This window comes from Urocampus carinirostris, chromosome 12 (assembly GCF_059441175.1).
Source record: "Urocampus carinirostris isolate Australia breed hairy pipefish chromosome 12, RoL_Ucar_1.0, whole genome shotgun sequence".
NCBI lineage: Eukaryota > Metazoa > Chordata > Actinopteri > Syngnathiformes > Syngnathidae > Urocampus > Urocampus carinirostris.
The window spans coordinates 34179812-34197979 of NC_142360.1; the positions used below are offsets into that span (position 1 = coordinate 34179812).

An 18168-nucleotide genomic window follows, 5' to 3' on the forward strand; every position below is an offset into this window, starting at 1 on the left:
AAAAACGATAGATAGAGGCTACCGCGGCGAACTCGTTTGACCAGATTGATTTGCCGTTCGTCATAGTCGGTGTATACCGGATGGAACCCATAATTGACAAACTTCCGTTTTTCCGCAGATTTTCTTGTACGTCGTACACATCTTAAAATGCACAATAAATATACTTTGTATGGCAAAAACGTACAGGTTGACAGGTATGCCCATTGTGCAGGTGCACCTCCAGTAGTGTTTATGTCAGAAATAGAACCAGCTACAGAACCTGTGCCCTTTTACACAGTGCGCCTTACGGTGTGAAAGTACGGTAAACCATTTTAACATTAGGCGACATTGGTATGGCTACTAAAATTCGGTCATTTTCAGCATTTAAAATAAGAGAAAAAAAACTATAAACCAATCCGTTCCTTATTTTCGCTTATTATTTTGTTTTAGTTTTCAGTTTTAAGCCAAAACGTGTGGGATAGAAAAACTTATATTGTAATGTATATGTTTTCCAATAAAGCTTTTCATTAAAAAGAAAAAACATTCGCTTCCCACCTTTCATTGGTCGATATCAATTTGGCTAAGCACGCCTACTTCCGGGTTTATCAATCGTGAGCTTCCTCACGGTTCCCCAAAGTGTTCTTGTCTTACCCACGCGTGGGACTCTAAAAGACCGATCATGCCTGGAATTCTCCTCGGTGACGTGTTTCCCAATTTTGAGGCCGACACCACGATCGGCCGGATAAAGTTTCACACCTTCCTGGAGAACTCGTAAGTGGAGCCAACTGTTGTTACGTGGGCACCAAGCCTGCAACGCAACTGTGACTGTAATTTTATCGATCTGCTAATCTACTGCTTTGAAAAAACGTACAGAAAGATGCGTGCTTACAAACTTGCTATTTAATGCATGATAATAAGCTAATAATAACCAAGATGTGGACATTAACTGACGTAATTAGATTTTGTGCCCGGCTGCAAGTTTTGCAATTTTTTTCCCCTAAATCAAAATCTAAATGTTGTCCCCTAATATTTCATTTAAAATTGCTTTTATCTTGTAATTATTTTCACCCATTTGACGTTTTGTAGCTAATTTACAATATATGATTTGACATCAGTTAGAAATCATCCATCCATCTGCACCGCTTATCCTCAGTAGGGTCGCGAGGATGCTGGAGCCCATCCCAGTTATTTTCGAGCAGTGGGTAGGGGACACCCTGAACTGGTTACCAGCCAGTCGCAGGGCACACAGGGACAGACAATTCGCTAGCTCATTCGCACCTAGGGAGATCATAGACCGGCCAATTAAGTTAAAATCATGCTTTTACTAATTAAAGAATATTTTTTTTAAAAAGGGCAAAAATAATCAGAAAAGTACTTAATGATTTTAGGAATTTTTTAGTCACTTTCAGGTCCTTTTCTACAGTTGTCTTTTTAGTTATTATTTAGAACCACCAAAATACTTAGGTCAATAAATACTCCTTTTCATTTTATTTTTTTCTTTAAAATTATTTATTACATATTTATCCAGGAGTGCCACATCAAATCTTGTTTTGTACAATTTTAGGAATGTTTTAGTCACTATTGAAGACTTTTCTATAGTTTCCTTTTCAATTATGATTTAGTGCAATAAATATCCTTTTACATGTATTTTTTGCCTTTTATTACATATTTATCCCGCAGTACCACATCTAATCTTGTTTTGAACAATTTTCACTACTTTTTAATCAATAAAGAACCATTTAAGACTATTGCAACACTATGTATCTTTAAAAATAGCTTTTTAGCAATGTGTGGTTGGATACATGTGTATTCCTTGAACACCTTAGATGCGTTCAAGGAATACACATATATCTAATAGGTGCAAGCACCATACTTTTCAATGTTATTTTCGCTTTCATTTTGATGCAAACCAGGAAATCAACTCACTCCTGTGCTTTGCATGAACACAAGGTTTGTATTGTGTCCCCCCCGCCAGCAAATGAGGCACCATCCTGTTTTTTGGCACACACCAAGTGAACATTTCCCGCTCTGTCCCTTCCTGAATTCAATTACACACTTTGAAACAGGGCCTTTTATCTAATTTCCAAAGTGATGTTTGTCCTGTTCAGTCATGTGTTAAGTCTCACGAGCTTGTGACCAGCCAGGGAATTGGTATTTAAAAAGAAAGGCCCATGGTTTCAATTGTTTCTTTCCCCTTAGTTAGTCGAGGAATGACGGCTGCTTTAAGTAGTGTAATGTACTAAAGTAGCCATGTAAAGCATACGGATGCAGCCCACAAGATGATTTTATCCGACCTGCCGTAAATTTCTGAGTATGTCCAAAGACCACGTCTCTAGCTCATCTCATCTCATCTCATTAGCTACTTCGCTTATCCTCAGTAGGGTCGCGGGGGTGCTGGAGCCCATCCCAGCAATCATCGGGCAGTGGGCAGGGGACACCCTGAACTGGTTGCCAGCCAATCGCAGGGCACACGGGGACAGACAACTCGCTCATTCACACCTAGGGACAATTTGGACCAGCCAATTCACCTGAAATGCATGTTTTTGGAATGTGGGAGGAAACCGGAGTGCCCGGAGGAAACTCACGCAAGCACGGGGAGAACATACAAACTCCGCACAGGAAGTCTGGAGCTGGATTTGAACCCACGCAGGAGGTTCCCAAGACCTTAGAACTGTGCCGCACATGCGCTAACCACTGCGCCGCCGTGCTGCCATCGTCTCTAGCTAAAAATAAATAGAAACCAATTGTTCCTTCTTGCCACTAGAGGTGTAAAAGTGTTGATGTCCAGAAAAGGTTCTATCCATGTATGAGAATACATCTCTGTGATGAACAATAATAAAACAAAGGAGCACTCAAGGTTAACGAACACGCACTTTAATTACCGTAAATTCCGGACTATAAGCCGCTACTTTTTTCTCCAACTTTCAACCCTGCGGCAGTAGCCTAGATGGTAAGGCGCCCGCTTTGAGACTGGGAGGTTCGGGTTCGCGCCCCGGCCGAGTCATTCCTAAGACTTAAAAGTGGTCGGCGGCGCCCTCTGTTGGCTGCGGCTGCATCGGCTCGCTACAACGGGTCAGGTGCAATCGACATTTCGTTCTGTGTACATTGTTACACAGAATGACAATACAAGGAAATTATTATTATTATTATTATTATTATTCAGTGATGCGGCCAATTTATGTAATTTTTCTAATGGCCGCCAGCGGCGCTCGAGTTTTGCTACCATTTACTGCCCTGTCAAAGGGAAATTATTATTATTAAAGCTTTGAAAACTCTCTGTGTACCGTCTTTCTTTGTAAATATGTGTAACCCATGTATAATATGTATTTGCGACTGTATATTTTTGTAATGTACTTATTTGTATTTATTTTAGACACTTATTCTGATATGTTTTGTGGGTGAACAAAAAATGGGGGCGGAACAAACGCGGGGTGCCGAGTTTAAGTGGGGGCCGCTAAAGGTGAGGGACAGACAAGGAAAGAAGAGGGGGTAAAAAGTTGGTTAAAGAAAAAGGAGTTGCGTGAGTAAATATGTTCATCTGATATATTTTTCCCACCCTTACCTTTGGAAATATACACTTTTTTCCTTTTTTAACTTTCAACGGGACCTGGACTCTGCATCAAACCTTAAGTGCCGGTATCATTTTACTTCATTTCGCCGGCTGTGATTTTTGGACTGTGTACTTTAATGAAGGTCATTTAGTTTCAATCGCGGGACTTGAAGTCGGGTTTGGGGTAATTTTGTATTTGTGTTACATGTTTAAATGTGGGCGCATGCGGCTTATATACAGGTGCGGCTTGTGTATGTACAAAATCAGTTTTCCTCTTAAAATATGGTGGGTGCGGCTTATAATCAGGTGCGCTCTATAGTCCGGAATTTACGGTACATTGTCAAATGTGCTGCTACTTAGGATTTAACACCTGATATTAATGCTCTTGTATAAGTAAAAGATGCCAAGTTTCAGGAGCCGGCAGTAGCAAGTAGACTGCAGGAGTGCCATGAGAGAGAGGGGAATCATTTAAGATACAATTTTTCTGGTTTCATTTTAAAGACAATGTTGTGTAGTATTTTCTCTGCCTCAGCTTTAGTAGCCCAAGCTGAGTAGTTGTATCTGTTATTGCCCAGTCACTGCAAAAACATTTTTTGTATTTCTTTTTATTTAATTCAAAACAGTATGACAATTTATGCAATCATAACGTTTTCATAGCTCCCATTTGAGTTTGTTTAGTGTGGTAAGTCGGTACAGATGTAAAACTGCATTCAACCATAAATTCATATGATTTGCCACCACATTCTATGCCAAATATAACAACCTTGTTTCCATTGTTTGTGAATAAATGTGTTGTGCTAACAAAAGACCCTTTTTCATCCGTCATTATAGTTTGTAAGGTAGGCTACAAACGTAGGCTGAATGATGAAGCATAGTACTGAAAAAAAGTTAATTGTTTGGAGTTGACATTCTTACTGATCCAGCCCACCTGAGAACATAAAATCTGGAGCTTAACTGAGTTTGACATGCCTGTACTAATGTGTCATCCTATCACATGAAGAAATAGACTGAAGGGATGTCTCATCTCATCTCATCTCATTAGCCGTACCGCTTATCCTCATTAGGGTCGCGGGGGGCTGGAGCCCATCCCAGGCAGTGGGCAGGGGACACCCTGAACTGGTTGCCAGCCAATCACAGGGCACACAGAGACAGACAACTCATTCGCTCATTCACACCTAGGGACAATTTGGACCGTCCAATTCACCTGAAATGCATGTATCTTGACTTAATATCATTTATGTAACTTAGGGAGCAGCTTAGTTTAGCTCGTGTAATAAACTACGTATTTTCGGTGATTAGGATGAGTTTGACGCTGTATTAAAATTGATTCCTGGTCTTTGTACTCTAAAAGTTGTTGTGGGTCCAGAAAACTTAAAACGACTCCCCACACCCTGACCTAAACAAGTCCTAAATAATTCACATAAGAGCAATGTTCCCTGTAATTTTCCACGGGTCTGAGCGTTCACACACAGTCGGTGAGCAACGCTTGAAACAACAGTGAGCCACCATAATCCCAAGTGTGGCAACTAATCCATTATCAAACATGTCCAAAACTTGACATCAAGTTACATTTTGCTCAGTTTCCGGCAATGCAAAATTATTTTTCACTTTTGAATGAATTGACCAACGTACTATTGCAAAGGTTGTACAGCCTAAAAACGTCATTTGTTTTTACAATTCTTTCACAAGATTACCATTTCTTTTTATTTCCTGGTACTTTTTGTCGCACAATTCTAACATTTATGGGGGCTTATTTAGTTGCTTGCACGATACAGAACTGTATTTAATTACATTTTTTTTTGTGGAAGCTCAATGTTGGCAACAAGATTAACTTGATATAATTGGAAATTATTTAAATGCAACACCTATTTTTTCTTCTTTTTCCCAGTTTTTTTCTACTTTTTTTAAGTTCCTTTTAAAAAGAATCTTATTGTGTTTATTTTTTCCCAGTTGTTACTTTTTTCCTTGCTTTTTTTTCCTCTATTTCTTTTTTCCTTTTATTTGTTTCTTTTTCTGGCTTTTTTTTTCTGAATTTTTCCTGCTCTTTTTTTCTCTTTTTCTCCTTTAGTTTTTTTTTCCCCAGCTCTTCACTACTTTTTCATTTTGGTATTTCTTAATTTTTTGTTCTATTGACCGCCACCCCCCCTCCCTTCTTTTAAGTACTTTCGTGCATAATTCTAGATAATATTTGGTCGTTTTGGGATTCAAAAAGCAAATACAACATGAAGAGCCGTTTGGGATCCGAAAGAGTCGGTTCTTTTTAGTGAGCAGAGCTGAAGAAGCCGGTTCTCGAAAAACTCTACTGACTTTACTCAACTTCGTTTTACTTCGACATTGACTTACAAATACCGCATTTAGAACACAATGTCAGAGGAACCCGTGTATTTTTACCTTCATGTACTGTAACTTTGACTTAATTCGCTTCTTAATTAGCAATTTCGAGCCCTGATTTTTGTGAGCTGGCTAGATTTTCTTGTGTGCGGAAAAGCTCTGGGCAGCTTAGGGGGGGAACATTGCATAAGGCACATTTTAACCCCGTTGCCTCTTTTTCCCGAGTAGATGGTGCATCTTGTTCTCCCACCCAAAGGACTTCACACCGGTATGCACCACCGAGCTGGCGTGCGCTGCCAGCCTTGCCCATGAGTTCACCAAACGCGGCGTCAAGATGATCGCCCTCTCTGTCGACAGCGTGGATGATCACCGTGGATGGAGCAAGGTGGGACTTGAGAGTCGTCGGACCGGTAGTGCTTGAACGCGTGAGAGAAAACATGTGCAGTGTAAAGAAACGTTTTCCTAAGCCTTGGTTGGCGCACCAGATTAAAAGTGCACTCCCCAAAAAACAATTATGTGCAATGTTCCCTCTAATTTTCCACGGGTCTGAGCGTTCACACAAAGTCTGCGAGCAACGCTTGAAACAACAGTGAGCCACCATAATCCCAAGTGTGGCAAGATAATTAATTATCAAACATGTCCAAAACTTGACATCAAGTTACATTTTGCTGAGTTTCCGGCAATGCAAAATTATTTTGCTCTTTTGAATGAAATGACTCATGTACTATTGCAAAGGTTGTACGGCCTACAAACGTCGTTTGTTCTTACAATTCTTTCACAAGATATCCATTTCTTTTTATTTCCTGATATATTTTGTCGCAACATTAACATTTTTGGGGGCTTATTTAGTCTGTTGTAAGATACAGAACTGTACTTAATCACATTTTTTAGTGGAAATACAATGTTGTCAACAAGATTCACTTGATATACAGTAATTGTAAATTATTTGAATGCAACACAAACTTTTTATTGTTTTTTCGGTGGGTTTTTTTCTACTTTTTTTTTAATTCCTTTAAAAAAAAATCTCATTGTGTTTATTTTTTCCGAGCTGTTTCTTTTTTCTTTTTGTTCTCTATTTACTTTTTTCCTACATTTCTTTCTTTTCCTTTTTTTCTGGCTTTTTTCTAAATTTTTCCTTCTTTATTTCTCTTCCTTTTGTTTCTTTTTTTCTCAGCTTTTCACTACTATTTCATTTTGGTACTTTTTTCTTTTTTGTTGTATTCCCCCCTTCCATTATGTCAATTTATGCATAATTTTACTTAATATTTGGTCATGTTGGGATTAATGAAGCAAAAACAACCTGAAGAGCCGTTCAGGACCCGAAAGAGCCGGTTCCTTTTTAGTGAGCAGTGCCGAAGAAGCCGGTTCTCGACATACTCTACTAACTTTACTCAACTTCGTTTGACTTCAAAATACAGCATTTAGGACACAACGTCAGGGGAACCCATGTATTTTTACCTTCATGCACTGTAACTTTGACTTAAGTCGCTTCTTAATTAGTAATTTTGAGCCCTCATTTTTGTGCGCTGCCTAGATTTTCCTGTGCGCTCGCTGAGAATGTGCGAGCAGTGCGCAATTGCGCACGCGCGCAGCTTAGAGGGAACACTGATTATGTGACATTTTTTTTTCTCCATAAGGCGCGCTGGATTATAAAACACAAATACGGTAGTTTGCAGATGAATAGTTCTCTTGAGGTTACAGCACTGAATCTCAGTCAGTCACTTTGAACTCCCACTCCACAACTACAAAATATTGATCTGCATTTTTATATAGCGCTTTTCAAGTCAATGAAGACTTCCCAAAGCGCTTTACAATGTGCTTCACATTTTACCAATAGCGGCCGTGCAGCCATGTAAGGCACAAACCTGCTTATTGGGGGCATTAGGGGTTCAGTGTCTTACCCAAGGACACTTCGACATGTAACACGGAGGAGCCGGGATTCGAACTGCGATCTCTTGATCCCAAGACGAGCGCTCTACCTCCTGAGCTAACCGATTCTTATAACATCATGCTTCAAACCAGTCCTGTGGAACAACAACATGCTCTTCATCCAACATCAAACCTTCATTCCTGTTTAATGTTTTACGAAGGGTTCGATAATGTATGTCAACAGAAGTTGGCATGTGCCCATGAGTTCTGTTCAATTTTCAGCAGATTCTTCAGGTCACGCTGTTTTATAAATCATTGAGCTTTTGGCGCCGTGCTTTTTTGTTGTTTTATGGGACTGCTGAAGAGAAGCAAGTGTCATGAACTTTCACAATTTACTCATGATTGTCCTTACTTGAGCTCTGATGTTTTCTGTAGTCTACATAGCAGAGGTCGGGAACCTTTTTTTTTTTTACCCAAAGAGCCATCAAAGCAAAAGTCAAGTCAATCTTTTTTGTTGAGCCCTCAATCACAAAAGTCTCAAAGGGCGTTCCAGACAAACTATTTTGAATTTTTTTATCCTTTTTTTCTTGCGAGAGCGACAACATATATTTTAAGACCCACTTCGATAACACCACCAAACCCACTCTCCAGACAAAAGCTCATTCTTGGTAACATTTTTATACTGTGTGAAATAATAATAATGCCTCTTTCCCAAATAAATATACCAATTCAAATATGTCTCCCTGCTGAAGCTACTTAAGTGTTGAGGCTCATTTTGACTGTCATTTTTGTCCTAAATATTAGTTTCAAAGCAATGTGTGAGTAGTTATTGTGTAAAAATGTCTCAAAATACTGCAAACGAGGATACCAACGTATTTACCCTCAGTGCAGACGGCTCTGGGCTAAAAGGAGTGAGTGCGTTCTGTCCTGTGTATAGCTCTGCCCATTCCTACCACTCACCCAATTCAATTGCTCTGGGTCAGGGGTAGGGAACCTAAGGCTCGGGAGCCATATATGGCTCTTTTCATGAGTACATATGGCTCCAAAATAAAATGTAACTATTGCACATCTCTCTGTGGCGTTCCAACGTCAAGTGATTACATCCCGATTTTGGTCCATATAAAGCCGAAGCAACTTAATGCAGAAGTTCGATGATAAACCATTTGAACTGGTAAATAAAAACGTTGGCAAACGACTTTGATTGGGTGAGCAGTACAGGTGGGCGGATCCCTGCACTTCCTTCTCTCTCTCTCTCGCTCAGTGCAGTCTACACCGAAAGTGAATATGACGATATGATTATCGTTTGCAGTAATTTGTGACATTTTTACAACAGAACTTTGCATGCACATTGTTTTGAAACCGTTAAGGACAAATTTCATGGAAAAAAATGGCCTCAACACTCTTAACTGAAGGTGGAAGACAAATTATAAATGGCATATTTACATTGATTTGGGACACAGGATTTGGCATTATTATCATTTCATGCATTTGATTAAATCATGAAATAAAATGTGCTGAAGAATTAGGTTTTGTCTATAGAGCGTGTTTGGCAGTTTTTTTCAATTTTGTCTGAAAATATATGATGTGGCTCTCTCAATTTCTTTCTAAAGCATTTTTTGCTTTGATGGCTCTTTGTGTCAAAAAGGTTCCTGACCCCTGCTCTAGGTGCTTTGCTAGAGCGTCTGGGTAAGAAGTTTGTTTTGAGGCTTTTCTTAAAGTGTCTCAACAATGAAGATATACTGTAGTGTTTAATGAGCTTCCATATAAAGGATTCTTTAGCGATTTACAGCCACAATTGAGTCTGTTGGTGTGACGCGTTGACTGTAAACTGTAGTTAAAGTTGTGTCCTATAAAACACAACTTGCTTTCCAGACAAAAGTTGAACCTGCATCCCATTTTATTTCTGCCTGTTGGGTAACTGTGTAACCGGTTTCCTGCTTTTCCTCAGATTCCATTTTTTTTAAAACTTACAATTTAAAGACATGATTTGAAGGAGAAAGAGGAAGTTTGCATGGTATTCCCAAAAGAACAGCTTTTCACAGTAAACCTTTTTTCTTTTGTTTTGTTTTAAAATAAAAAAATGAGGCCCACAGATGATCTAAATGAACAATTTATTTTTGTAGGTATAAAAAGCATTTTACCAGAATTTCCTCAATACAGTACTGCTCCATGTCATCTGTTTTGCTGATTTTCACAGTTTGCAAGTCGGACCTGCCCTGAGCCACTTTATTTATTTATGTAAATGTTTTATTTAAAGTGAGCAATTTTTAGTTGCGAGTGGGCCACGACAGGCATGAAATAATTTTAAATTGAACCATGTTTGCAATTAAGTCTTGTCAATGTGCTCCAAAATGATTTAATGTGTTTAATGCATTTCAATTCTAAAGTGTTCACATGCTTTTTGCCTGACTGAGTTTCGACATTCACGTGCTCATCTTTTTCTGCTTTATTTTTTTGCATAACTTTAAAATGCAAGCAGTAATCTGCCTGTTTTGGTCATCATATTTTGGCTTTCTCGTTAAACTTGCCAACTTAGAAAATCATTAAATGTAGTTAAAAAGGTTAATAGATCTTAGGTCATTTTAAAAGACTTACAAAATCAAACAGCGTGTTCATCATTTACCCAGTTTGACCTTTGGGCTTATGCAACTTGTCCGAGTCTGGGGACAGACCTCTTTATTTTTTTAGATATTTCCACATTATGTAAGACTGTTTTTTTAAATACTTTTTAAAACAAAAGGGCTATCTATCTACCCTGGTATTATCCCTCAAGAGGGGTGACCGACAGCAAGACAAACACATACACAAAAACAAAGACAATAAAAAAACACACCCAAATTTTTGGGGGACCATGGCCAACCCAAAATGCCCAAACACCCAAACAAGTTAAGCACCTCGGCACCCAAATTGGTCATGCTTTGTCCCTCCAGATGAAACGGGACACAAGAAAGCGGCCATGTCACTCGGGTCAGGGTGACACAACACACTCTTTTGTTCAACAGCAGGGCCCGACAGCTTTCACTGGTTTACCCCTGCCGCATCATCCGGGTGCCCTGCCCATCCCTTAGAAAGCGTCTAAACATCCCACTCTCCTTTTACAACACCTTTCTACTCATTCCTATCACCAACAAGAGCTCGGGCTTCCATTATATTTAGACCTCTTTCCTGCAGTGCACTCATAACACTATCCATCCACGTCAATCATGGCCTTCCTTTTGGTCTCCTTCCATTTACTCCTGCTCTGAAGATCCTCTGGCGCCACATGGCGGGGGCCAATTGGGCGCCATGACAACCGTGACACAAGAAAGCGGCCTGACACTCGGATCAGGGTGACACAAAACACTCTTCTGTTCGACAGCAGGGCCTGACATCTTTCACTGGTTTACGCCTGCCGCATCATACAGGTGCCCTGCCCATCCCTTAGAACACGTCCAAACATCCCACTATCTTTTCACAACACCTCCCCACTCATTCCTATCACCAAAAAGAGCTCTAGCTTCCACTACATTTAGACCTCTTTCCTCCAGTGCACTCATAATACCATCCATCCACATCTATCGCAGCCTTCCTCTTGGTCTCTTTCCATTTCCTCTTCAACATTCGCTCCTAATCCATCCTCTCCATGTGTCCAAACCAACCGAGTACTCCCTCATCCAGACGCTTGCTCAGTTCCACTACTACTCCAGTTCTGTCTCTCACAATTTCATATATCAATCTATCCAATCTCGTCACTCCTAACATACTCCTCAAACACTTCATCTGAAAAACATTTAATTTCCTTCCCAAATCTGCATTCAGGCTCCAAGTCTCTGCACAATACAACACAGTCGGCACAATCACACTCTCATACAGTCCTCTCTTAACATCCATACTCATACTCTTGTTACTCATCACTGTCCTCAGAGCACCCAAAACCTTGCTTCCTTGATTCACTCTGTGGAATACCTCGCACTCCATTCCACCAACTGCAGCCAAATCACAACCCAAGTCCCTAAAGCTTTCAACTTCTTCCAACACCTGTCCATGCAACCTTATTTCCAACGCCATGCCCACTCCATCACGTGAACACTTCATCACCTTACTCTTCCCAACATTCACAAATAACTTACGCCTATCACACACTCTTCCAAACTCCATGACCATCCTTCTCAATGTTTCTTCAGAATCAGCCACAAGCGCTGTGTCATCTGCAAACAACAACTGACTTACCTGCCACACCGTTCCACTGTTATCCATCATCTCTACACCTCTGCCAAATACTCTTGCAACAAACAAAAGGGCAAGTTAAAGAAAATAATTAAATACACGGGAGATATTTAATTTGCCTTTAAACCATTCAAACCATCAACAAATTCTTTGTGCATTTTAAATGAGAAACTATTTGTTCATGAAAGTACTTTAATATCTTATTGAAATAATTATTCTTTTACTCCAATTACTACAAAATTCATCAATGACACTTACAAAAGCTATCAATTAAGGACCTTTGTCAGCTAAATATTCTTAACCTTTATTTGGGGAAAAAACTAAGTATTAATTCTTGTAAAACAATGATAAGAGTTTACATTACCTTATGTTATGTTATTCCATTTTGGATTATTTTTGTGTTCGCAGGTCTTTTATGCGGTTCTGTCCACCAAAAGTAAACTTTACTCTGTCGACTGCGTATCTGCTATCGCGAAGTTCAGCAGAGCACATTCTTGTTGGGCCGGACTGCTCTTTTTGCAGTTACTGCATTTCAGCATAAATTGATCTGCACTGCTTTGGCTGCGATCCATTATTCCCAATCCCATATTGCTGCAAGCGGGGAACTGCAAAAACCACCTGCCGCTCTGGCCCATCTAAAATGAAATGCATGGTTGTGGCTGAAATCCGTTATCCCTGCTTGACTATTGACGTGATCAAGGACCAGCAGAGCAAATTTTTTTTCCGTTTGAAGCTGCCGAAGTTTGCCATTGTGAAGCGCCTGAAATGAACTACACGACTTTGGACGTGATACCGTATACCCATTTGACTGAGAAAGCCAAGATGGCGAGTAAAAAGTGGAGCAGAGATGCTAATTTGGTGTTTTCTGTTCATATCGACTTCACAATAACGTGGCCTCAATTTTTGTGTGTGGGCAGGACGTGATGGCGTTTAACAGTCAAGATTCAAGTCCTCTGCCCTTCCCCATTATCGCTGACGACAAGAGGGAGCTGGCCACCAAGCTGGGAATGCTGGACCCCGATGAGATCGATGGCCATGGAATCCCGCTCACCGCTCGCTGCGTAAGAACTCAAGTGATCGCAAAATTCGGAGCCCACGTGGACAAAAGAAAACCCTTCCCATCTGGAACTTTTTTGTAATCCCTCACTTTGTACTGTACGGCCTTGATGTTTAAAAAGTAAGCTGGGGCCGGCAGAGTTCAGTTTAGGTCCTGTCTTGCAGCTCTTTTTTTGCTGTTCTGGCCACCAAAAAGTGAACTGCACTCGTGCACCTAGATTAATTCATACATTCGACAGTGAGCGCTAAGCCAAGGCCACCACAGTTACACTATTCATGTATCACAAGCAGAGTCAAGTCAAGTCATGTGTAATTGTATAGCCTTTTATCACAAGGAGTCTCAAAGGGCTGCACAGACCACATATTATTGCAATCTACAGACTCTTATTACACCATCCACTGATGAAAAGCTCAAAACCTCAACATGAGGTAAATGAAGAAACCTTGAAGGGACTGCATATGAAGGTAACACCCCTTCCAGGATGACCAAGCTGCAACAGATGTTGCAATTACAAATAATTCAGAGATATTGTCAACGTAAAATTTAGGTCAGCTATCGAAAAGGGTGTGTTTTAAGCCTAGATTTAAACCGTTTCACTGAGGTAGCAGATCGAATTTCAGTGGGCAGAGCATTCCACTGCACCAAGGCCCTAATGGAGAACGCCACCGAACCTGTGGATCTCTTCTTGGCTCTTCGGGTAACTAGGAAAACAGCATTTTCACAGCAAAGGCTCCAGACCAGAACATAGGGGGAAATATATCTGAAAGAAGTCTATACCATCAGAGCGTTAAAATCACATCTTAAGCTAACATGGAGCCAATGCGGCTTATCTAAAATCGGGGAAACGTGATCAAACTTTCTTGTCTTGGCTAAAAGCCACGCTGCGGCATTTTGTACCAGCTGCAGGCTCTTGATTTTTTGATTTAGGGAGACCAGAGAGTAGTTCATCACAGTAATCAAGACGGGAGGTAACAAACAATCCCCAGTTGACCAGAGAAGGGTCCGAGAGGGTGAATGGCGACTCTTTTTCGTGTTTTTACATAAAACGAACAGCACCGGTGCAACTGCGACCCATTATCCCCAACTGACTATTGCTGCGAGCGGGGTCTGGCAGCGCATGTTAAAGAAGAGGTGAGGGAGTGACAACTCTATTCTTGCACATCTCATCCTCATTTACAGCGATAAACCAGCAATTACAGCATACAAAATAAAAATTCCGGCTTCTGGGTACTCTATGTTAAATCAAAGGTGGACAAAACCAAGCAAACTCACAGGTGAGTTTGTGCAATCTGTTCAGGTGTTTGTGATCGGACCCGACAAGCGCCTCAAGCTGTCCATCTTGTACCCGGCTACCACGGGGAGGAACTTTGACGAGCTGCTGCGCGTCATCGATTCCCTGCAGCTCACTGCAAAAAACAAAGTGGCCACGCCGGTCAACTGGAAGGTACCGTTCGCCAACTCGGGCTGATGCCAATGTTCCCTCTAAATTTCCACGGGTCTGAGCGTTCACACAAAGTCAGTGAGCAACGCTTGAAACAACAGTGAGCAACAGCATCCCCAAGTGTGGCAACTAAATCATTATCAAACATGTCCAAAACTTGACATTAGGTTACATTTTGCTGAGTTTCCGGCAATGCAAAACTATTTTTCACTTTTGAATAAATTGACTAATGTACGATTGCAAAGGTTGCTGGGCCTACAAACGTCATTTGTTTTTACAAGATTTCCATTAATTTTATTCCTGGTATCTTTTGTCACATAATGCTAACATTTTTGGGGGCTTATTTAGTCGGTTGCACGATACAAAACTGTATTTAACTACATTTTGTAGTGGAAGTACAATGTTGGCAACAAGATTAACTTGATATAATTGGAAATTATTTGAATGCAACACAAACTTTTTCCTCTTTTTCCCTGTTTTTTTTTATCCTTTTTTATAATTCCTTTTTAAACAAATCTCATAGTGTTTATTTTTTCCTAGCTGTTACTTTTTACTTGCTTTTTTTGTTCTCTATTACCTTTTTTCCCTTTATTTGCTTCTTTCTTTTCTTCTGGCTTTTTTTCTGAATTTTTCCTGCTCTTTTTTTCTCTCTCTCCTTTTGTTTCGTTTTTTTTCCTCAGCTTTTCACTACTTTTTCATTTTGGTATTTTTTTCTTTTTTGTTCTATCTCCCCCTCCCTTCCTTCAAGTCATTTTGTGCACAATTTTACACAATATTTGGTCGTGTAGGGAATAAAGAAGCAAAAACAACCTGAAGAGACGTTTGGGATCCGAAAGAGCCGGTTCTTTTTAGTGAGCAGAGCCGAAGAAGCCGGTTCTCGAAAAACTCTACTGACTTTACTCAACTTCGTTCTACTTCGACTTCAAAATACCGCATTTAGAACACAGCGTTCAGGGGAACCCGTGTCTTTTTACCTTCATGCACTGTAACTTTGACTTAATTCGCTTTTTAATTAGCAATTTCGCGCCCTCATTTTTGTGGTTAGAATTTCTTGTGCACAGAAAAGCTCTGGGTAGTGCGCAATTTCGCACACACGCAGCTTAGAGGGAACATTGGCTGATACGAAACAATTCTGGGCTGTGACTGATCAGACTTTCTTCCCCCAGCCCGGCGACAAAGTCATGGTGCTTCCAAACGTGCCTGAAAGTGACGCGGCCAAACTTTTCCCCAATGGCGTCACCACTCAAGACGTGCCCTCCGGGAAAAAATACCTGCGCTACACTCAACTTTGAAGACTCGAGAAGTTGTGCTCAGCTACAGGAAATGCAGAAAATCTCATAATGATCAAAATTTGCACTTCAGTACTAAATGAAAAATTTGCCAATAATAAACAACATCTGCTCTTCATTTCTAAATGAGCCTTTGTCACGTGTCATACGTTTTTTAGTGCTATGGCGTCTTCTTGGCACTGGGTGACGCTGTGCTACCTTATTTAACAAGTGCGAGCCTTGCAGTTACCTATTTTACCGAAAGATGTCGCCAGACGCTAGTCGAACTACTTGAGTTTGCTATGGGCTCATCCCGTTAAAGTTCATTATATGTTTGAATTTAACAATTTAAAATTGTGAACCATTTCAGATTCTAAATCAGGGGTCACCACGCTTTGTATCTGAGGCCTAATTATTTTTGTTTCTGATGAGCAAGACGGGCTACCCGCTTGATATGCATTTCCTATTTAACTTACCTTGTTATTACTAGGTTGTTTTATCACCAGGTTGTAAATATTAGGGTGAAAAATTCGTGTGAAAGGGGGCTCCGTCAACCACTAGAACATCTGCCTTGTGTAATGGAACTGAGTGATTTACATATAAAATCATCTAATTAAGAAAACAATTCTGGAAGAATTGATCAATTAAAAAAAAAATGTATATACGGTATATAGATATATATACAGTGGAACCTCTGCGATCGGCTGGCAACCAGTTCAGGGTGTCCCCTGCCCACTGCCCGATGATTGCTGGGATGGGCTCCAGCACCCCGTACCCTACTGAGGATAAGCGGTGCAGCTAATGAGATGAGATGAGACAGTGGAACCTCGGGTCTCGACCATAATCTGTTCCAGAACCCTGTTCGAAAACTGATTTGTTCGATCACCGAAATCATTTTTCCCGTTAAAAATAATGTAAATCGTTTTAATCTGTTCCAACACCCTGAATGTTTACCATAAATGTTTAACATAAACTTAAAGCTAACCCAGGCTAATCGTACGTTCGCGTTATCGTAATCTTCCGTACAAAACATTACGCTAACATTCTCCCTTTTCTTTCTGTCTGTCCCATTCTATGTGTTTTTCTATCTGTCGTCTCTCCTTCACTCTCTCTTTTTCTCTCTCTTCCTTTCACTTTCTGTCTCTTTCACTTTCTCTCTCATTTCTCTATGTTTCTCTTTTGTTTGGTCTTTCTCTCTCTTTTGCAATATCTCTTTTTCTTTTCTCCCCCTATCTCTTGTACACTCTCTGTTCCCTCGTTTTCCCACTTTCTCTGTTTAATCTTTCTCTTTTCTCTCACTCTTTTTTGTTCTTTCTTTCTTATTTTCAGTCTGTCTTTCTTTCTCTCTGTCTTTCTCTCTTCGCCTTTCTCGCTTTTGTTCTCTTTCACATTTTATCTCTTTAATCTACTAGTCCAGCCCCCGTGATAGTTTTTCTCGACCATGTGGCCCCCAAGCTAAAATGAGTTTGATTTGACACCCCTGCTTTCAAGCATGTCAGATGCTAGCTCAAGTGCCCCCTTTCTTTTTCCCAACCCCTCTACAGTATGTTAATCAGTACTCCTCCAGCATTGTAACCCAACACCAAGCCTGGTACCAGTTGTACTCAAAAACACGTGTACACAATTGTGTAGTATAGCCGATCAAAGACGTAAATAGAGTCGAGAAAGGTCTAGGCCTCCCACCGTGCAGCCCGTATCTCAGAGAATATATCCCCTCCTCCAAAAACTGGCCAGGCTCCATTTCTCCTGCGGATTGATAAGCAAAACAAGCGCTCACTCATAGTCCATCAAAATCGGAGCCCGAGAAGATTTACAGACGGGACTGGACGAGTCAGGGTCTGCTTATTGCGAATTTAGATCACTTTTGAGTTGTTTTGAAGACTGTAAATAAAGTAGAAAGGCTAGGTATAGCTTGAGTGGTGGTCAGTATATCAATCCCAATTGGTGCTGATGGTAACCAGTTTCATGAGGACGGTTTGCAGGGTTTACCTTAAATATATGCAAAGCATTGAATGTCCCATGGGATCTTGACTGGGTTGCTTAAAACCACCTTTGGTTCTTGTCAGGGTTGGGTAGGGTTACTTTAACTTGATTACTTTCAATTACTTTTGGATTAGTCCAATACCAAATATGCTAATAAAAGACAAAAAAACAAAATATGAATAAAATGATGACTCACAACACGTGGTAAGCTTTCTCTCCTGGCTTTGATCTCTTTGATCTCCGTCAAAACTAACATAAAATGCGACAGAAACAAAATGAAAAAAAATCCAAACAGCTTGCCAACATCATTTTTGCCGTTCCATGTATTCTGTTACTCCCCAAGCATGCACAAAAATTAATAATTTTATTCATATTTAGTTTCTTTTGTCTTTTATTAGCATATTTGGTATTGGAGTAATCCAAAAGTAATTGAAAGTAATCCAGTTAAAGTAACCCTACCCAACCCTGGTTCTTGTATTCTGGT

At 40.3% G+C, this 18168-nt stretch overlaps 1 protein-coding gene across 1 annotated transcript; it reads left to right on the plus strand.

Annotated features, from left to right (window-relative positions):
- The first annotated feature begins 571 nt into the window (after nt 1-571).
- Nucleotides 572-15851, plus strand: prdx6 (peroxiredoxin 6). Its single transcript, XM_088350187.1, has 5 exons — nt 572-750; nt 6089-6245; nt 12853-12996; nt 14290-14436; nt 15600-15851. Exons 1-5 carry the CDS (start codon nt 659-661, stop codon nt 15723-15725), a joined length of 666 nt encoding a protein of 221 aa, XP_088206313.1. The 5' UTR covers nt 572-658; the 3' UTR covers nt 15726-15851.
- Nucleotides 15852-18168: the final 2317 nt, after the last annotated feature.